A 20,238-nucleotide genomic window follows, 5' to 3' on the forward strand; every position below is an offset into this window, starting at 1 on the left:
TTCATTACATGTTCATCTCTTATCAAATTAAAAGAAAACAAATGCATTTTATTTTTCAAATCTTTCTCAAAAATGTTTTTATGTTGACCCATACAATAATCTGTACTCTTCATTTTTTGTTCATAAAAAAATAAATGTTTTTATTTTGCCGCGATCCAACTGCAGTTCACTCACAACCTGGACTTTGAATACCACTGCTGTAGAGTACAACAGCTGTCTCACCTAGTTTCACCCTATATCTTTCTAACCAGAAGCTGTATGCTGTAGAGTACAACAGTGAGAGCATCATTCCAGTGGCCCTGGAGGACTGGGTTTGTTTCTCCTGCTGTATAGAAGGAATACGTTACATGATGACATGCCTAGTAGAGGGATGAACTGGGTTGATCATCATTACTGTGGATTTATTAAGGCTTAATAATAATAACCCTGATCCCTCCCTCCCAAGCCTCCGTTCATTAACACGTTCTCCTGTTCCTAGACCAGCTCAGTCTCTAGGTAACTACAGGTTCCTGTCTGACTGCATAAGCCCATATTAACATACTTTCCCCACACTCAGTCCTCCCCAAAGCAACATGGACGCCATAGAGGGCTTTATTGTCCATTGTCTCTCACAACGCCTCAGAGTCAGTCCGCCCCAAAGCAACATGGAGGTCCAGGTTGTTGTTAGAAGTCCATCTCCTCTCTCTTAAGCCCAGTACGGGCTTAAGTGTAGTGTAGTTCTGTCTGTGGGCCCAGCAGCAGGTCACCAATATGGTGCAGTGGAGGAGGATGAAGAAGAACATGACGAAGAGGAGTCTTGCTGTGTCCTGTAAGGTTAAAATGGCGTTCTCACTGAGAACTATAGTGAACACAGAAACTCTGCCCATGAACTTATGATGATATATACTACAACATTCCAGCAAGGACAGCATCCTGCATTCTTCAGTCATTGGTTGGCTGACTGAACCCCTCAGTGTCCTGCCAAGTTATTGGCTAAAACAACAGACGGACTATGTATGTGAAGATTTCAGTCAGGCAGACGGATAGAGAATGTACAGTAGTATGTACCCATAAGAGTGTAGGATGGTGCAGCCTGTCTGGTTTGACTAAGCCATTGGGCATGGTGACACAGCAACATGTAATCATGAATACAAAGACCAGGACCACTGATAAGGTTCTAGAGACATTCCTCATACAGACTGTACAGGTTAGAGGGACAGCTCTACACTACTGCATTGGTTTACACGCTGTCATACATTATTAGAGAAGGTAGATAGCATTACTTGGCCTATTAAAGACATGTTTATGATTGGTTAACAGCTGGATACAGACAGGTGAATTGGAGTACTATGTCTAACAGCAGCTCATCATAAAAACCACTCATTCTGCTATTTCATCTCAATTCACCACCTTTCTGACCATCAAATGAACCTCTCGTCTGTCATAAAGACTCAATTCACCACCTTTCTGACCATCAAATGAACCTCTCTTCTGTCATAAAGACTCAATTCACCACCTTTCTGACCATCAAATGAACCTCTCGTCTGTCATAAAGACTCAATTCACCACCTTTCTGATGATCAAATTAACCTCTCTTCTGTCATAAAGACTCAATTCACCACCTTTCTGACCATCAAATGAACCTCTCGTCTGTCATAAAGACTCAATTCACCACCTTTCTGACCATCAAATGAACCTCTCTTCTGTCATAAAGACTCAATTCACCACCTTTCTGACCATCAAATGAACCTCTCGTCTGTCATAAAGACTCAATTCACCACCTTTCTGACCATCAAATGAACCTCTCTTCTGTCATAAAGACTCAATTCACCACCTTTCTGACCATCAAATGAACCTCTCTTCTGTCATAAAGACTCAATTCACCACCTTTCTGACCATCAAATGAACCTCTCCTCTGTCATAAAGACTCAATTCACCACCTTTCTGATGATCAAGTGAACCTCTCTTCTGTCATAAAGACTCAATTCACCACCTTTCTGATGATCAAATAAACCTCTCTTCTGTCATAAAGACTCAATTCACCACCTTTCTGACCATCAAATGAACCTCTCTTCTGTCATAAAGACTCAATTCACCACCTTTCTGACCATCAAATGAACCTCTCTTCTGTCATAAAGACTCAATTCACCACCTTTCTGACCATCAAATGAACCTCTCGTCTGTCATAGACTCAATTCACCACCTTTCTGACCATCAAATGAACCTCTCTTCTGTCATAAAGACTCAATTCACCACCTTTCTGACCATCAAATTAACCTCTCTTCTGTCATAAAGACTCAATTCAATACTTTGTTTTGAACCAATCTGATATGATGTTATGACATATGATCCATTGTATAAATAGTATAGTCATGTCTGAACCACAGCGGTGCTGTTGGAGTGGGGTTTCTGTCCGGAACCCTGTGGTACCAAGCTCTTCAGCAGATGGTTACATCATTTGCATGAAGAAGTGCTTCTTTCAGCCTGCCTCATTGGTTGAAGAAGACAGATAAGTGGGTTGTGGGTAGTCTGAGCATGTCTATCACAACTACCACACACTATCTTTCAGACGGAAACATATATGTACCAACACTATTGCAACGACAGTGTCATACAAATGCCAGTGGGTGTTGATGGGTGTGTATGCCTTCCGCCTACATTGGCTGCCACTTTGGATCTCTTCCTAACCCAGGGTGAGTGCCATTCCAAACATTCCACCTTCAGTATTCCAAACTTCCAAATGCAGTATTTCTTCACGTATTCCAAGAGAATCCAGTGGGATATGACAGCCTGTCCTTCTTCTTTCTATCATCTGTCCATCTGTCTGTCCGTCTCACACGGTGTGGTTGGTTTCCTTGGGAACAGGGGGAGGTCCCGGGCTGCTGGTTCCGCTGGTGCGATAGGCGACGCCCCTCCAACCAAATAGAGCATCCTGCAGGACAGGTGGAATACCCGGTTACTGTTGTGTGAGGTTGTGTGTGTGAGGTTGTGTGTGTCAGGTTGTGTGTGAGGTTGTGTGTGTGAGGTTGTGTGTGAGGTTGTGTGTGTGAGGTTGTGTGTGTGAGGTTGTGTGTGTGTGTGAGGTTGTGTGTGTGTGTGAGGTTATGTGTGTGTGTGAGGTTGTGTGTGTGAGAAACAGATTAAAGAAGATGACAGTATCTCACCTGTACAGCGCCCAGACTAAGGTTCCAACCACCAACCGAGTCTCCCCCAGGACTCCTCACAGAGGTGGGAGTGAGAGCGTCAGCAGAGGGGACCTGGGCTGGAGCTAACGCTGGAGGTGTGTTTGTGGGAGGGCCAGAAGCCACCTGTGGGAGTATGACAGGCAGCGTGTGTGTTCCCTCCTCCAGGGGAGTATCCTGTGACCCCCCCAGGAGAGAGGATGAATTAGACAGGGGGGGAGCCGATCCCGACACATAGCTAGGTGCCGGGCTGCTCTCTCCTGAGGCGCTTTGCGGGGGATGTGTATTTGAGTGTTTCTTTTTGCGCAGGGTGTCTATCCAGCTGGAGCTGTGTCTGGAGGCAAAGTTGGCCAGTGCCAGGGAGGACAGTCTCATGTTCTTCCCAGAGGTGATGAGCTCCCCAAAGCCCTCCTGGTGGGCAAAGGCATATCCTGACCTCCTGAACCCGCCCCTCGCCCCCAGACGACCCTCAGGCACACCCCCGACCCTGACTCCTCCCATGCATCGACCCGCTGGCTTCCTCGTCTTCTGACGCACCAGCTGGGTGTAACGCACCTGGAGGGGGGAGAGGGGTCAGGGCAAGGGAGGGGTGAGCGCAGGGGAGGTAGAGGGGGCGGGAGAGCAGGGGAGGTAGATTGGGAGGGGGGAAAGGGAGAGGTAGAGGGTAGAGAGGACAGACAGGAGGGTTATTTCTTAGTATAAAGGGACATGTAGGGTTTAACACTGGTGACCGGTATCCTGGGACTTCCTGACCAAGCTCCTTCCCCTTTTTGGGAGAAAAATATTGACGGATCTTGTAGACCAATAATCCAAAAAAATTATGCAGCACTAATGCAAAAATACTAAATATGCACGATAGCTGTCACGTCCTGGTCTTAGTATTTTGTGTTTTCTGTATTATTTTGGTCTGGCCAGGGTGTGACATGGGTTAATTATGTGGTGTGTTTTGTCTTGGGGTTTTTGTAGGTATTGGGATTGTGGTATAGTGGGGTTGTCTAGAAAAGTCTATGGTTGCCTGAAGTGGTTCTCAATCAGAGGCAGGTGTTTATCGTTGTCTCTGATTGGGAACCATATTTAGGCAGCCATATTCTTTGAGTGTTTTGTGGGTGATTGTTCCTGTCTCTGTGTTTGTTTGCACCAGATAGGGCTGTTTAGGTTTTCACGTTGTGTTTATTGTTTTGTATTGTTCGTGTTTATCTTTTATTAAAAGATGTATCGAAATAACCACGCTGCATTTTGGTCCGCCTCTCCTTTGACGGAAGAAAGCCGTAACAGAATCACCCACCACAACAGGACCAAGCGGCGTGGTGACAGGCAGCAGCAGCAGGAGCAGCGAAATCCAGATTTCTGGACATGGGAGGAGATATCGGATGGTAAAGGACCCTGGGCTCAGCCTGGAGAATATCGCCGCCCCAAAGAAGAACTGGAGGCGGCGAAAGCGGAGAGGCGCTGGTATGAGGAGGCAGCACGCGGATGGAAGCCCGAGAGTCAGCCCCAAACATTTATTGGGGAGGGAACACAGGGAGTATGGCTAAGCCAGGTAAGAGACCTGCGCCAACTTCCTGTGCTTACCGGGGGGTTAGAGAGACCGGGCAGGCACCGTGTTACGCACAGCGTCTCCAGTGCGGGTGCATAGCCCGGTGCGGTACATACCAGTTCCGCGTATCGGCCGGGCTAGAGTAAGTATCGAGCCAAGTGTCATGAAGCCGGCTCTACGCATCTGGTCTCCAGTGCGTCTCCTTGGGCCGGCTTACATGGCACCAGCCTTGCGCTCGGTGTCCCCGGTTCGCCTGCATAGCCCAGTGCGGGCTATTCCACCTCGCCACACTGGCAGGGCGACCGGGAGCATTCAACCAGGTAAGGTTGGGCAGGCTCGGTGCTCAAGAGCTCCAGTGCGCCTGCACGGTCCGGTCTATCCAGTACCACCTCCACGCACCAGCCCCCCGGTAGCAGCTCCCCACACCAGGCTTCCTGTGCGTGTTCTCGGCCCAGTACCACTAGTGCCAGCACCACGCACCAGGCCTACAGTGCGCTTTGCCTGTCCAGCGCTGCCAGAGCCTTCCTCCTCTCCAGCGCTGCCGGAGTTTCCCGCCTGTCTAGGGCTGTCAGAGCCTTCCTCCTCTACAGCGCTGCCGGAGTCTCCCGCCTGTCTAGCGCTGCCAGAGCCTTCCTCCTCTACAGCGCTGCCGGAGTCTCCCGCCTGTCCAGCGCAGTCAGAGCCTTCCTCCTCTACAGCGCTGCCGGAGTCTCCCGCCTGTTCAGCGCTGCCAGTCTGCAAGGAGCAACCAGTCTGCAAGGAGCTGCCAGTCTGCAAGGAGCTGCCAGTCTGCAAGAAGCCGCCAGACTGCAAGGAGCCACCAGTTCTGCCAGTCTGCAAGGAGCCGCCAGTGCTGCCAGTCTGCAAGGAGCCGCCAGTGCTGCCAGTCTGCAAGGAGCCGCCAGTGCTGCCAGTCTGCAAGGAGCCGCCAGAGCTGCCAGTCTGCATGGAGCAGCCAGAGCCGCCAGTCTGCATGGAGCAGCCAGAGCCGCCAGTCTGCATGGAGCAGCCAGTCAGCATGGAGCAGCCAGAGCCGCCAGTCAGCATGGAGCAGCCAGAGCCGCCAGTCAGCATGGAGCAGCCAGAGCTGCCAGTCTGCCAGGATCCGCCAGTCAGCCAGGATCTGCCAGGATCCGCCAGTCAGCCAGGATCTGCCAGAGCCGCCAGTCAGCCAGGATCTGCCAGAGCCGCCAGTCAGCCAGGATCTGCCAGAGCCGCCAGTCAGCCAGGATCTGCCAGAGCCGCCAGTCAGCCAGGATCTGCCAGAACCACCAGTCAGCCTGGATCTGCCAGTGCCATTAACCTGCCTGAGCTTCCTCTCAGTCCCGAGCTACCCCTCAGTCCCGAGCTACCCCTCAGTCCCGAGCTACCCCTCAGTCCCGAGCTACCCCTCAGTCCCGAGCTGCCCCTCAGTCCAGTGGGGCCCTTGGTGAGGGTTACTAGGCCAAGGTCGGCGGCGATGGTCGCCAATCAAAGGACGCGATGCAAGTGGACTAAGACATTGTTGGAGTGGGGTCCACGTCCCACCCGGACCCTCCCCTATGGGTTTAGGTGTGCGGCCGGGAGTCCGCACCTTGGGGGGGGGGGGGGGGTTCTGTCACGCCCTGGTCTTAGTATTTTGTGTTTTCTTTATTATTTTGGTCTGGCCAGGGTGTGACATGGGTTAATTATGTGGTGTGTTTTGTCTTGGGGTTTTTGTAGGTATTGGGATTGTGGTATAGTGGGGTTGTCTAGAAAAGTCTATGGTTGCCTGAAGTGGTTCTCAATCAGAGGCAGGTGTTTATCGTTGTCTCTGATTGGGAACCATATTTAGGCAGCCATATTCTTTGAGTGTTTCGTGGGTGATTGTTCCTGTCTCTGTGTTTTGTATTGTTCGTGTTTATCTTTTATTAAAAGATGTATCGAAATAACCACGCTGCATTTTGGTCCGCCTCTCCTTCGACGGAAGAAAGCCGTAACAATAGCTGCATAAATGAACCGAACATAACGACTCCTTGGCTTCACAACCTACATTAGACCAGTCATCACAATGCTAGCAGCCAAACATATTTAGTCTATAGGCCTGCTCAACATAGTCCTCAATAGAAAACATCACTTACATGCATGACTTCCATAAACTGCATTGCTGACTATCATGTGTAGGCTACACACAACCTGTTGACACAGTTACTGAAGGCAATCTCCATCTCACATTCACAAAGCTCCAGCCATACTCACTGTTAACAAGATGGTAGGTACATTGTGTCCACAAACGCTCTTGATGAAATAGACATTTGCAACATTGTTCCATGATGTTACAATAACAAAAATGAGTAGACAGGCCCCCTGATAGCCAGGTCCAGGTCATAAACCACAACCTTCTGAATCCCCCTGATAGCCAGGTCCAGGTCATAAACCACAACCTTCTGAATCCCCCTGATAGCCAGGTCCAGGTCATTAACCACAACCTTCTGAATCCCAATGATAGCCAGGTCCAAGTCATAAACCACAACCTTCTGAATCCCCCTGATAGCCAGGTCCAGGTCATAAACCACAACCTTCTGAATCCCCCTGATAGCCAGGTCCAGGTCATAAACCACAACCTTCTGAATCCCCCTGATAGCCAGGTCCAGGTCATAAACCACAACCTTCTGAATTCCCCTGATAGCCAGGTCCAGGTCATAAACCACAACCTTCTGAATCCCCCCGATAGCCAGGTCCAGGTCATAAACCACAACCTTCTGAATCCCCCTGATAGCCAGGTCCAGGTCATAAACCACAACCTTCTGAATCCCCCTGGTAGCCAGGTCCAGGTCATAAACCACAACCTTCTGAATCCCCCTGATAGCCAGGTCCAGGTCATAAACCACAACCTTCTGAATCCCTCTGATAGCCAGGTCCAGGTCATTAACCACAACCTTCTGAATCCCCCTGATAGCCAGGTCCAGGTCATAAACCACAACCTTCTGAATCCTCCTGATAGCCAGATCCAGGTCATAAACCACAACCTTCTGAATCCCCCTGATAGCCAGGTCCAGGTCATAAACCACAACCTTCTGAATCCCCCTGATAGCCAGGTCCAGGTCATAAACCACAACCTTCTGAATCCCCCTGATAGCCAGGTCCAGGTCATAAACCACAACCTTCTGAATCCCCCTGATAGCCAGGTCCAGGTCATAAACCACAACCTTCTGAATTCCCCTGATAGCCAGGTCCAGGTCATAAACCACAACCTTCTGAATCCCCCTGATAGCCAGGTCCAGGTCATAAACCACAACCTTCTGAATCCCCCTCATAGCCAGGTCCAGGTCATAAACCACAACCTTCTGAATCCCCCTGATAGCCAGGTCCAGGTCATAAACCACAACCTTCTGAATCCCCCTGATAGCCAGGTCCAGGTCATAAACCACAACCTTCTGAATCCCCCTGATAGCCTGGTCCAGGGGGAGTGAAAAGAGCCAACAAGCTGGCAGGCATCTTTCAGTCAAAGTTATGGGTAAGCTAAAACAAATAACAATTTCACTAGCCTGTAGGCTAATAACCTCATCATATTTTACGCCTACATTTAGGCTACATCAACACATTTTGTGGTGACTTTGACAGAACTTTGAGTTGACAACTTCCGGCGCCGACAGAGATGGCCGCCTCGCTTCGCATTCCTAGGAAACTATGCAGTATTTAGTTTTTTTACGTATTATTTCTTACATTGGTACCCCAGGTAATCTTAGGTTTTATTACATACAGTCGGGAGGAACTACTGGATATAAGAGCAACGTCAACTCACTATCATTACGACCAGGAATACGACTTTCCCGAAGCGGATCCTCTGTTTTGCCCACCACCCAGGACAAATAACATTTGTCTGATCTACATCTAGGAAAATGTCCCTCTTGATTTATTTAGGGAAAAAAGGGTCTCATTGCTGTAATGGTTAATACTCAGATTGTATCACTCATTGTAGAACATTTTGTTTACACAGACAGTAAACTTCACATTCCCAGTCGGCGAACCAAAACAACGACGCCGTAACAGGGGCCGACGAAGCAGTCTTCTGGTCAGGCTCCGGAGATGGGCACATCGCGCACTGCTCCCGAGTATCCTACTCGCCAATGTCCAGTCTCTTGACAACAAGGTTGATTAAATCCGAGCAAGGGTAGCATTCCAGAGAGACATCAGAGACTGTAACGTTCTTTGCTTCACGGAAACATGGCTCACTCGAGACACGCTATCGGAGTCGGTACAGCCAGCTGGTTTCTTCACGCATCGCGCCGACAGAAACAAGCATCTTTCTGGTAAGACGAGGGGCGGGGGGGGGGGGGGTATGCCTTATGATTAATGAGACGTGGTGTGATCATAACAACATACAGGAACTTAGATTAATTTGATTATAATCACAGCCGCATATATTCCCACCCAAGCAGACACATCGATGGCCCTGAACGAACTTTATTTGACTCTATGTAAACTGGAAACCACATATCCTGAGGCTGCATTCATTGTAGCTGGGGATTTTAACAAGGTTAATCTGAAAACAAGACTACCTAAATTCTATCAGCATATCGACAGTGCAACCAGGGCTGGTAAAACCCGGTATCATTGTTATTCTAACTTCCACGACGCATATAAGGCCCTCCCCAGCCCTCCTTTCGGAAAAGCTGACCACGACTCCATTTTGTTGCTCCCTGCCTATAGACAGAGACTAAAACAGGAAGCTCCCGCGCTCAGGTCTGTTCAACGCTGGTCCGACCAATCTGATTCCACGCTTCAAGATTGCTTCGATTACGTGGATTGGGATATGTTCCGCATTGCGTCAAACAACAACATTGATGAATATGCTGATTCAATGAGCGAGTTTATTAGCAAGTGCATCGGCGTTGTCGTACCCACAGCAACTATGAAATCATTCCCAAACCAGAAACCGTGGATTGATGGCAGCATTCGCGCGAAACTGAAAGCGCGAACCACTGCTTTTAACCAGGGCAAGGTGACCGGAAACATGACCGAATACAAACAGTGTAGCTATTCCCTCCGCAAGGCAATCAAACAAGCTAAGCGTCAGTATAGAGATAAAGTATAGTTGCAATTCAGCCCCGTCGCTGACCAGGATGTCTTGCTCCCAGACAGACTAAACAACTTCTTTGCTCGCTTTGAGGACAATACAGTGCCACTGACACGGCCCGCTACCAAAACCTGCGGTCTCTCCTTCATTGCAGCCGAGGTGAGCAAAACATTTAAACGTGTTAACCCTCGCAAGGCTGCCGGCCCAGACGGCATCCCCAGCCGCGTCCTCAGAGCATGCGCAGACCAGCTGGCTGGTGTGTTTACGGACATATTCAATCAATCCTTATTCCAGTCTGCTGTTCCCACATACTTCAAGAGGGTCACCATTGTTCCTGTTCCCAAGAAAGCTAAGGTAACTGAGCTAAACGACTACTCACTTCCGTTATCATGGGGCTGCTTTGAGAGACTAGACCTCGACCATATCACCTCCACCCTACCTGACACTCTAGACACACTCCAATTTGCTTACCGCCCCAATAGGTCCACAGATGACACAATCGCAACCTCACTGCACACTGCCCTAACCCATCTGGACAAGAGGAATACCTTTGTGAGAATGCTGTTCATCGACAACAGCTCAGCATTTAACACCGTAGTACCCTCCAAACCCGCCATCAAGCTTGAGACCCTGGGTCTCGACCCTGCCCTGTGCAACTGGGTACTGGACTTCCTGACGGGCCGCCCCCAGGTGGTGAGGGTAGGTAAAAACATCTCCACCCCGCTGATCCTCAACACTGGGGCCCCACAAGGGTGCGTACTGAGCCCTCTCCTGTACTCTCTGTTCACCCACGACTGCTTGGCCATGCACGCCTCCAACTCAAATCATAAAGTTTGCAGACGACACTACAGTGGTAGGCTTGATTACCAACAACGACAAGACGGCCTACAGGGAGGAGGTAAGGGCCCTCGGAGTGTGGTGTCAGGAAAATAACCTCACACTCAACGTCAACAAAACAAAGGAGATGATCGTGGACTTCAGGAAACAGCAGAGGGAGCACCCCCCTATCCACATCGACGGGACAGTAATGGAGAGGGTAGTAAGTTTTAAGTTCCTCGGCGTACACATCACGGACAAACTGAATTGGTCCACCCACACAGACAGCGTGGTGAAGAAGGCGCAGCAGCGCCTCTTCAACCTCAGGAGGCTGAAGAAATTCAGCTTGTCACCAAAAGCACTCACACTTTTAGAGATGCACAATCGAGAGCATCCTGTCGGGCTGTATCACCGCCTGGTACGGCAACTGCTCCGCCCACAACCGTAAGGCTCCCCAGAGGGTAGTGAGGTCTGCACAACGCATCACCGGGGGCAAACTACCTGTCCTCCAGGACACCTAGACCACCCGATGTCACAGGAAGGCCATAAAGATCATCAAGGACAACAACCACCCGAGCCACTGCCTGTTCACTCTGCTATCATCCAGAAGGCGAGGTCAGTACAGGTGCATCAAAGAGACTGAAAAACATCTTCTATCTCAAGGCCATCAGACTGTTAAACAGCCACCACTAACATTGAGTGGCTGCTGCCAACATACTGATTCAACTCCAGCCACTTTAATAATGGAAAAATGTAGGTAAAAAAATGTATCACTAGCCACTTTAAACAATGCCACTTAATATAATGTTTACATACCCTACATTACTCATCTCATATGTATATACTGTACTCTATACCACCTACTGCATCTTGCCATCTTTATGTAATACATGTATCACTAGCCACTTTAAACAATGCCACTTTTATATGTTTACATATCCCACATTACTCATCTCATATGTATATACTGTACTCAATACCATCTACTGCATCTTGCCTATGCCGTTCTGTACCATCACTCATTCATATATTTTTATGTACATATTCTTCATTCCTTTACACTTGTGTGTATAAGGTAGTTGTTGTGAAATTGTTAGGTTAGATTACTCATTGGTTATTACTGCATTGTCGGAACTAGAAGCACAAGCATTTCGCTACACTCGCATTAACATCTGCAAACCATGTGTATGTGCAAATAAAATTTGATTTGATGAGTAAATTGTGACAAATACAACAAGAAACCATTAGTTTCCTGTCCGTGTTTCTCAATTGACAGTGGTATAATCAAAGATTTTTTATAACTAAACCAAAATAGACCACATCCTGTCTTTCCAAATGAAACAAATGAGTCATAGTGGGCAGAACAAGTAAAATGGTGGGCAGAGCCAAGCACAAGCTAGCGAGATCCTATTAGCTCGTTCTAGCATACATCTGCATATTTCCATTATGAAACGCCTACTTTGTGGAGTGAGCGTGTGCAATAACTCAATTAGCCTTTGCATTCCTTCTAAACAATGCCATTTTTTTACAACTTTGGCAAAGGTTAAAATCTACATAACAGATTTTAGTTTTGGGGACAGAAAACTGTATTGAGGTCATATGTTTCCCAGATGAGAAAATGTGCAGAATGTCGGCCAGAATCCATCTCCCTACATCTTATCCCACTGTCAGCCACTGGGCTTCCTCTCACTACCATATTTGGTAGTGAGTGGGAATGGCAATCGGATGCTTCACATTTACACATCCGGTGAAATATCTGTCTCATTGGTCTATCTGTGGTATAATTATGTCAGATTTATTACAGGACGGTTGCAATTTTCTCAGGAAGGATGTGTAGAACGTGTAGAATGTTTTCGGACAATATTAAACCCTAGTGATAATGACGTATTATAAGGTGATAGGGACAGCTGTTCTCGAGGGAATGAAGGTATATTCACAGACTCACGAGTCAATATTTACAGAGAAGATAAGTGACGGGACACAGAGAGCGCTGGCGTACGCACAAACAGTTAATCATTGGTAGAGTTAGGGGACATTGGTGTGATTTCAGTCACAGCAATGAAGAGACAAACAGACAGAATCACAGTAGTATAGAGAGAAGACAGGAGTCATGGCTGACAGACTGAAGGCCAGACTGAAGGCCAGACTGAAGGCCAGACTGAAGGTCAGACTGAAGACCAGACTGAAGGCCAGACTGAAGGCCAGACTGAAGGTCAGACTGAAGGCCAGACTGAAGGCCAGACTGAAGGCCAGACTGAAGACCAGACTGAAGGCCAGACTGAAGGCCAGAGTGAAGGCCTGACTGAAGACCAGACTGAAGGCCAGAGTGAAGGCCAGACTGAAGGCCAGACTGAAGACCAGACTGAAGGCCAGACTGAAGACCAGAGTGAAGGCCAGACTGAAGGCCAGAGTGAAGGCCAGACTGAAGACCAGACTGAAGGCCAGACTGAAGGCCAGACTGAAGGCCAGAGTGAAGGCCAGACTGAAGACCAGACTGAAGGCCAGACTGAAGGCCAGACTGAAGGCCAGACTGAAGGCCAGACTGAAGGCCAGACTGATGTAGATGAGTACTGAAATACTTTGAGACAGGAACAGAGGATCATAAAGAAGTGGTCATGAACCAGCATCATTTCTTCATCCCTTCCACTGATTTCAAATCAAATCAAATCAAATCCAATTTTATTTGTCACATACACATGGTTAGCAGATGTTAATGCGAGTGTAGCGAAATGCTTGTGCTTCTAGTTCCGACAATGCAGTAATAACCAACAAGTAATCTAGCTAACAATTCCAAAACTACTACCTTATAGACACAAGTGTAAGGGGATAAAGAATATGTACATAAAGATATATGAATGAGTGATGGTACAGAGCGGCATAGGCAAGATACAGTAGATGGTATTGAGTGCAGTATATACATATGAGATGAGTATGTAAACAAAGTGGCATAGTTAAAGTGGCTAGTGATACATGTATTACATAAAGATGCAGTAGATGATATAGAGTACAGTGTATACATATACATATGAGATGAATAATGTAGGGTACGTAAACATTATATTAGGTAGCATTGTTTAAAGTGGCTAGTGATATATTTTACATCATTTCCCATCAATTCCCATTATCAAAGTGGCTGGAGTTGAGTCAGTGTGTTGGCAGCAGCCACTCAATGTTAGTGGTGGCTGTTTAACAGTCTGATGGCGTTGAGATAGAAGCTGTTTTTCAGTCTCTCGGTCCCAGCTTTGATGCACCTGTACTGACCTCGCCTTCTGGATGATAGCGGGGTGAACAGGCAGTGGCTCGGGTGGTTGTTGTCCTTGATGATCTTTATGGCCTTCCTGTGACATCGGGTGGTGTAGGTGTCCTGGAGGGCAGGTAGTTTGCCCCCGGTGATGCGTTGTGCAGACCTCACTACCCTCTGGAGAGCCTTACGGTTGTGGGCGGAGCAGTTGCCGTACCAGGCAGTGATACAGCCCGACAGGATACTCTCGATTGTGCATCTGTAGAAGTTTGTGAGTGCTTTTGGTGACAAGCCAAATTTCTTCAGCCTCCTGAGGTTGAAGAGGCGCTGCTGCGCCTTCTTCACGAAGCTGTCTGTGTGGGTGGACCAATTCAGTTTGTCTGTGATGTGTACGCCGAGGAACTTAAAACTTACTACCCTCTCCACTACTGTTCCATCGATGTGGATAGGGGGGTGTTCCCTCTGCTGTTTCCTGAAGTCCACAATCATCTCCTTAGTTTTGTTGACATTGAGTGTGAGGTTATTTTCCTGACACCACACTCCGAGGGCCCTCACCTCCTCCCTGTAGGCCGTCTCGTCGTTGTTGGTAATCAAGCCTACCACTGTTGTGTCGTCCGCAAACTTGATGATTGAGTTGGAGGCGTGCATAGCCACGCAGTCGTGGGTGAACAGGAAGTACAGGAGAGGGCTCAGAACGCACCCTTGTGGGGCCCCAGTGTTGAGGATCAGCGGGGTGGAAATGTTGTTGCCTACCCTCACCACCTGGGGGCGGCCCGTCAGGAAGTCCAGTACCCAGTTGCACAGGGCGGGGTCGAGACCCAGGGTCTCGAGCTTGATGACGAGCTTGGAGGGCACTATGGTGTTAAATGCCGAGCTGTAGTCGATGAACAGCATTCTCACATAGGTATTCCTCTTGTCCAGATGGGTTAGGGCAGTGTGCAGTGTGGTTGAGATTGCATCGTCTGTGGACCTATTTGGGCGGTAAGCAAATTGGAGTGGGTCTAGGGTGTCAGGTAGGGTGGAGGTGATATGGTCCTTGACTAGTCTCTCAAAGCACTTCATGATGACGGAAGTGAGTGCTACGGTGCGGTAGTCGTTTAGCTCAGTTACCTTAGCTTTCTTGGGAACAGGAATAATGGTGGTCCTCTTGAAGCATGTGGGAACAAAAGACTGGGATAGGGATTGATTGAATATGTCTGTAAACAGCTGGTCTGCGCATGCTCTGAGGGCGCGGCTGGGGATGCCGTCTGGGCCTGCAGCCTTGCGAGGGTTGACACGTTTAAATGTTTTCCTCACGTCGGCTGCAGTGAAGGAGAGTCCGCATGTTTTAGTTGCGGGCCGTGTCAGTGGCACTGTATTGTCCTCAAAGCGGGCAAAAAAGTTATTTAGTCTGCCTGGGAGCAAGACATCCTGGTCCGTGACGGGGCTGGTTTTCTTTTTGTAATCCGTGATTGACTGTAGACCCTGCCACATGCCTCTTGTGTCTGAGCTGTTGAATTGAGATTCTACTTTGTCTCTATACTGACGCTTAGCTTGTTTGATTGCCTTCTCATCTCATCTCTCCAGTGAGCCATGTTTCCGTGAAGCAAAGAATGTTACAGTCTCTGATGTCCCTCTGGAATGCTACCATTGCTCGGATTTCATCAACCTTGTTGTCAAGAGACTGGACATTGGCGAGAAGTATACTGGGGAGTGGTGCACGATGTGCCCGTCTCCGGATTCTGACCAGAAGACCGCTCCGTTTCCCCCTTTTACGAAGTCGTTTTTTTGGGTCGCCGGCTGGGATCCATTCCGTTGTCCTGGGTGAAAGGCAGAACACGGGATCCGCTTCGCGAAAGTCATATTCTTGGTCGCACTGTTGGTGAGTTGACGCTGCTCTTATATTCAGTAGTTCTTCTCGACTGTATGTAATGAAACCTAAGATGACCTGGGGTACCAATGTAAGAAATAACACGTAAAAAAACAAAAAACTGCATAGTTTCCTAGGAACGCGAAGCGAGGCGGCCATCCCGACAGTCACATGACTGAATAACTATTTTGTTTTACCTTTATTTTACCAGGCAGGTCAACTAAAAACAAATACTTATTTACAATGACGGCCTGGCAATTGGTGAATGCTATCTGGAGTTTATCTTCTGTTTTCACCTATCCAATGTGTTAGTGAGTAGGATCAGTGATTATGATGTGTTGGATCAAGGAGGAATGTACAGTGTGTGTGAGTGTGGTCAGAAGCATATTGTTCTCACCGTATCAGAGAGCTCTGTGAGTGTGGCCAGAAGCATATTGTTCTCACCGTATCAGAGAGCTGTGAGTGTGGCCAGAAGCATATTGTTCTCACCGTATCAGAGAGCTGTGAGTGTGGTCAGAAGCATATTGTTCTCACCGTATCAGAGAGCTGTGAGTGTGGTCAGAAGCATATTGTTCTCACCGTATCAGAGAGCTGTGAGTGTGGCCAGAAGCATATTGTTCTCACCGTATCAGAGAGCTGTGAGTGTGGTCAGAAGCATATTGTTCTCACCGTATCAGAGAGCTATGAGTGTGGCCAGAAGCATATTGTTCTCACCGTATCAGAGAGCTGTGAGTGTGGCCAGAAGCATATTGTTCTCACCGTATCAGAGAGCTGTGAGTGTGGCCAGAAGCATATTGTTCTCACCGTATCAGAGAGCTGTGAGTGTGGCCAGAAGCATATTGTTCTCACCGTATCAGAGAGCTGTGAGTGTGGTCAGAAGCATATTGTTCTCACCGTATCAGAGAGCTGTGAGTGTGGCCAGAAGCATATTGTTCTCACCGTATCAGAGAGCTGTGAGTGTGGCCAGAAGCATATTGTTCTCACCGTATCAGAGAGCTGTGGTTTCAGGTCCAGTTTGAGGAATCGGAAAGCCAGAACTGGAACGATGCAGATCACTGTGGCCAAGACGATGGTCAGCCACACCAGCGGCTGGACCAGTGTGCTCTGGGCACTGCCAACGAAGTGGAACTGGTTGGGAAAGATGCTGAATAGAGTCTGGCTGTGCATAGCCAACATGATGGTGAAGAAGGAGCCCACAGAGCCCCACACAAAGAAATGGTTGATGGCTGTCCAGTAGCCTGTGTCCAGAGCAATCTACACACGCACGCACGCACGCACACACACACACACACACACACACACACACACACACACACACACACACACACACACACACACACACACACACACACACACACACACACACACACACACACACACACAGAGAGATTTAAGCAATAAGGCGTGAGGGGCTGTGGTACTATGCATGGCCAATATACCATGGTTAACGTTAACGTTAAAAATACATGTTTCATCATACCTGTGGTATATGGTCTGATATACCACGGCTTTCAGCTAATCAGCATTCAGGGCTCTAACCACCCAGTTTGTACTGAAGGCCGGTGTATATCAGACCGTATATAATAATAATAAGGGTTGTGGTATATGGTCTGATATACCACGGCTTTCAGCTAATCAGCATTCAGGGCTCTAACCACCCAGTTTGTACTGAAGGCCGGTGTATATCAGACCGTATATAATAATAATAAGGGTTGTGGTATATGGTCTGATATACCACGGCTTTCAGCTAATCAGCATTCAGGGCTCTAACCACCCAGTTTGTACTGAAGGCCGGTGTATATCAGACCGTATATAATAATAATAAGGGTTGTGGTATATGGTCTGATATACCACGGCTTTCAGCTAATCAGCATTCAGGGCTCTAACCACCCAGTTTGTACTGAAGGCCGGTGTATATCAGACCGTATATAATAATAATAAGGGTTGTGGTATATGGTCTGATATACCACGGCTTTCAGCTAATCAGCATTCAGGGCTCTAACCACCCAGTTTGTACTGAAGGCCGGTGTATATCAGACCGTATATAATAATAATAAGGGTTGTGGTATATGGTCTGATATACCACGGCTTTCAGCTAATCAGCATTCAGGGCTCTAACCACCCAGTTTGTACTGAAGGCCGGTGTATATCAGACCGTATATAATAATAATAAGGGTTGTGGTATATGGTCTGATATACCACGGCTTTCAGCTAATCAGCATTCAGGGCTCTAACCACCCAGTTTGTACTGAAGGCCGGTGTATATCAGACCGTATATAATAATAATAAGGGTTGTGGTATATGGTCTGATATACCACGGCTTTCAGCTAATCAGCATTCAGGGCTCTAACCACCCAGTTTGTACTGAAGGCATGTGTATATCAGACCGTATATAATAATAATAAGGGTTGTGGTATATGGCCAATATACCATGACTAACAGCTGTATCCAGGCTGTACTCTGCGTTGCGTCATGCATAAGAACTGCCCTTAGCCGTGGTATATTGGCCATTATCACAAACCCCTGTGGTGCCTTATTGCTATTATAAACTGGTTACCAACATAACTAGAACAGTAAACAAGTCTTTTTGTGTAATACCGTGGTATATTGTCTGATATACACACGGCCCAAACTACCCGGTTTATCATATGTAGCAAACCTTCAAACATGTTGCCTACAGGAAGTGGATACTACAGTCCTTCCCCCCGCTCACCTGCACACTGACCACGATCACCAGGGCGGTGGCCGTGGTAACAGCAAAGGTCTGGTAGTCAGCGAGGGGTTCCCCGGTGCCCTGGGTTCCGTGGGACAGGATGGCATAGGGTACGAAGAACAACACAACACTAGTGTAGATACCCTGGGTTATACAGATGAAGAACTCTCTCTTGTTGAACAGCAGGTTAAGCTGACCTGGCTCATACAGCTTAGGATACTCCAGACTACGCTGCTCTGGGACGTCCTACAGAGGGAAAGAGGAACAACCAGGGGTCAAGGGTCAGGGGTCAAAGGGTACAGAGGTGCTTGGGAGACTCACCTGGTCAAATATTCCCATGGCCAGCACGGGGAGCGAGGTGTAGACGATGTTATAGAGAGTGATGAAGTACTGATCATATACTGTCTGAGAGAGAGAGAGAGAGAGAGAGAGAGAGAGAGAGACAGAGAGAGAGAGAGAGAGAGAGCGAGAGAGAGAGACAGAGAGAGAGAGAGAGAGAGAGTGAGAGAGAGAGAGAGAGAGAGAGAGAGAGAGAGAGAGAGAGAGAGAGATGAATAGAGGGATGGAGAGAGGGATGGAGAAAGAGGGATGAGAGAGAGAGGGATGGAAAAAGAGCGAGAGAGAAAGAAAAGAGAGACAGAGGGTAGGAGGGAGATAACAGAGAGAGATAGATAGAGAGGGTGAGAGGGAGAGAGAGAGAGAGAAGGATGAAGAGAGGGATAGAGAGAGAGAGGGATGGAGAAAGAGAGTGAGAGAGAGAGAGAGAAAGAAAAGAGAGAGAGGGTAGGAGGGAGAGAAACACACACAGTAAGAACGACAACCTCACCCCATTTAAGCTCCAATATAACATCATGCCCCATGAGTCTTCACTTCAACCCTTATAGTTCCTCCTAAACACTCCTAATGTGTTTTTTGACAGTGAAGTCAAAACTATTTACCTCAACCCAAATTATAAAACCCTTCACCCCTCACCTCTAAACCACCGTTCCTGATCCCTCACCCCTGACCTCTCACCTGGGCAGAGAAGCCACAGAAGAAGCCAAACCAGAAGTGCACCATGGTGAAGGCAAAGTTCTTGTAGAAGAAGTAGCAGAGGAAGCGACACATGCGGAGGTAGGACCAGCGTCCGTGGACCAGCAGCAGGCGCTGGAGGAAGCGGAACTGGGAGAAGGAGTAGTCAGACGCCAGCACTGCCTGGATGCCCTCCTGACCACTGATGCCCACTCCTATATGAGCCGCTGGGTGGGGGGATAGACAGACACTTCATATAGGATATAGGAGAGGAGACAAGGACAGAGAGCAACTGTAGACAATTGAAAAGTGTAATTATCAGGGGTGTTAGTGCTGGGCTGGCACAGAAGCCTGCTATGCTCTTCCCTCAGATTCAGGTTTGGTAACCAGTCAACAAGTTGAGTAATGTATCCAAGGACATGGTGTCGAGCCCAGAAAACAGGATGTGAAACCACAAGGACCTCTCCTCCCTCAGAGGCCTCCTCTCTTCTGCTTTTCATACACACACACACTCACACACTTGTATGCGTGCACACAAACACACACACATGTGCATGCACGCACACATACATACACACAATTGTGAAAGGCATGGTGAGGCGTGAGAAAAGAGGACGTAAGGAGAGAGAACTACACGTAAACAGATAAAGTGGGGATTCTGGGGACTTTCCATGACCTTACAAATAGACTGTGCTGCCAGAGCACTTTGCTTCAATATATCTCCTCCTTCCCCTTATCTCTCAATTCTTCCCATCTCTGTTATCATCTTTGCCAAGCACTTCTGTCACTCGCCCTTCCTCCAACCCTCCTCTGACATCCTCTCCTCCATCCCCCTCTCTCTCTAACTTACTCTTGATCATGCTAACATCATT

General features: G+C 48.1%; 1 protein-coding gene across 2 annotated transcripts in view; it reads right to left on the reverse strand.

The window, feature by feature from the left end:
- Positions 1–27: 27 nt before the first annotated feature.
- The window catches only part of LOC110518702 (phospholipid-transporting ATPase ID), an 83,980-nt gene continuing 63,769 nt past the window's right edge, over positions 28–20,238 (reverse strand). For both annotated transcript variants that reach the window (XM_090190167.1, XM_090190165.1), the window contains 7 exons: positions 20,217–20,238; positions 19,370–19,593; positions 18,677–18,760; positions 18,356–18,601; positions 16,627–16,896; positions 3,144–3,716; positions 28–2,911 (listed from right to left, as the gene is read on the reverse strand). The exon at positions 20,217–20,238 is cut by the window's right edge and continues 162 nt beyond it. In XM_090190167.1, the coding sequence (XP_090046293.1) occupies positions 2,813–2,911; positions 3,144–3,716; positions 16,627–16,896; positions 18,356–18,601; positions 18,677–18,760; positions 19,370–19,593; positions 20,217–20,238 (1,518 nt within the window). In that variant the 3' untranslated portion in view covers positions 28–2,812. The remainder of the gene's footprint in view (positions 2,912–3,143; positions 3,717–16,626; positions 16,897–18,355; positions 18,602–18,676; positions 18,761–19,369; positions 19,594–20,216) is intronic.

This window comes from Oncorhynchus mykiss, chromosome 2, assembly GCF_057628025.1.
Source record: "Oncorhynchus mykiss isolate SJ-2025 chromosome 2, ASM5762802v1, whole genome shotgun sequence".
Taxonomy (NCBI): Eukaryota; Metazoa; Chordata; class Actinopteri; order Salmoniformes; family Salmonidae; genus Oncorhynchus; species Oncorhynchus mykiss.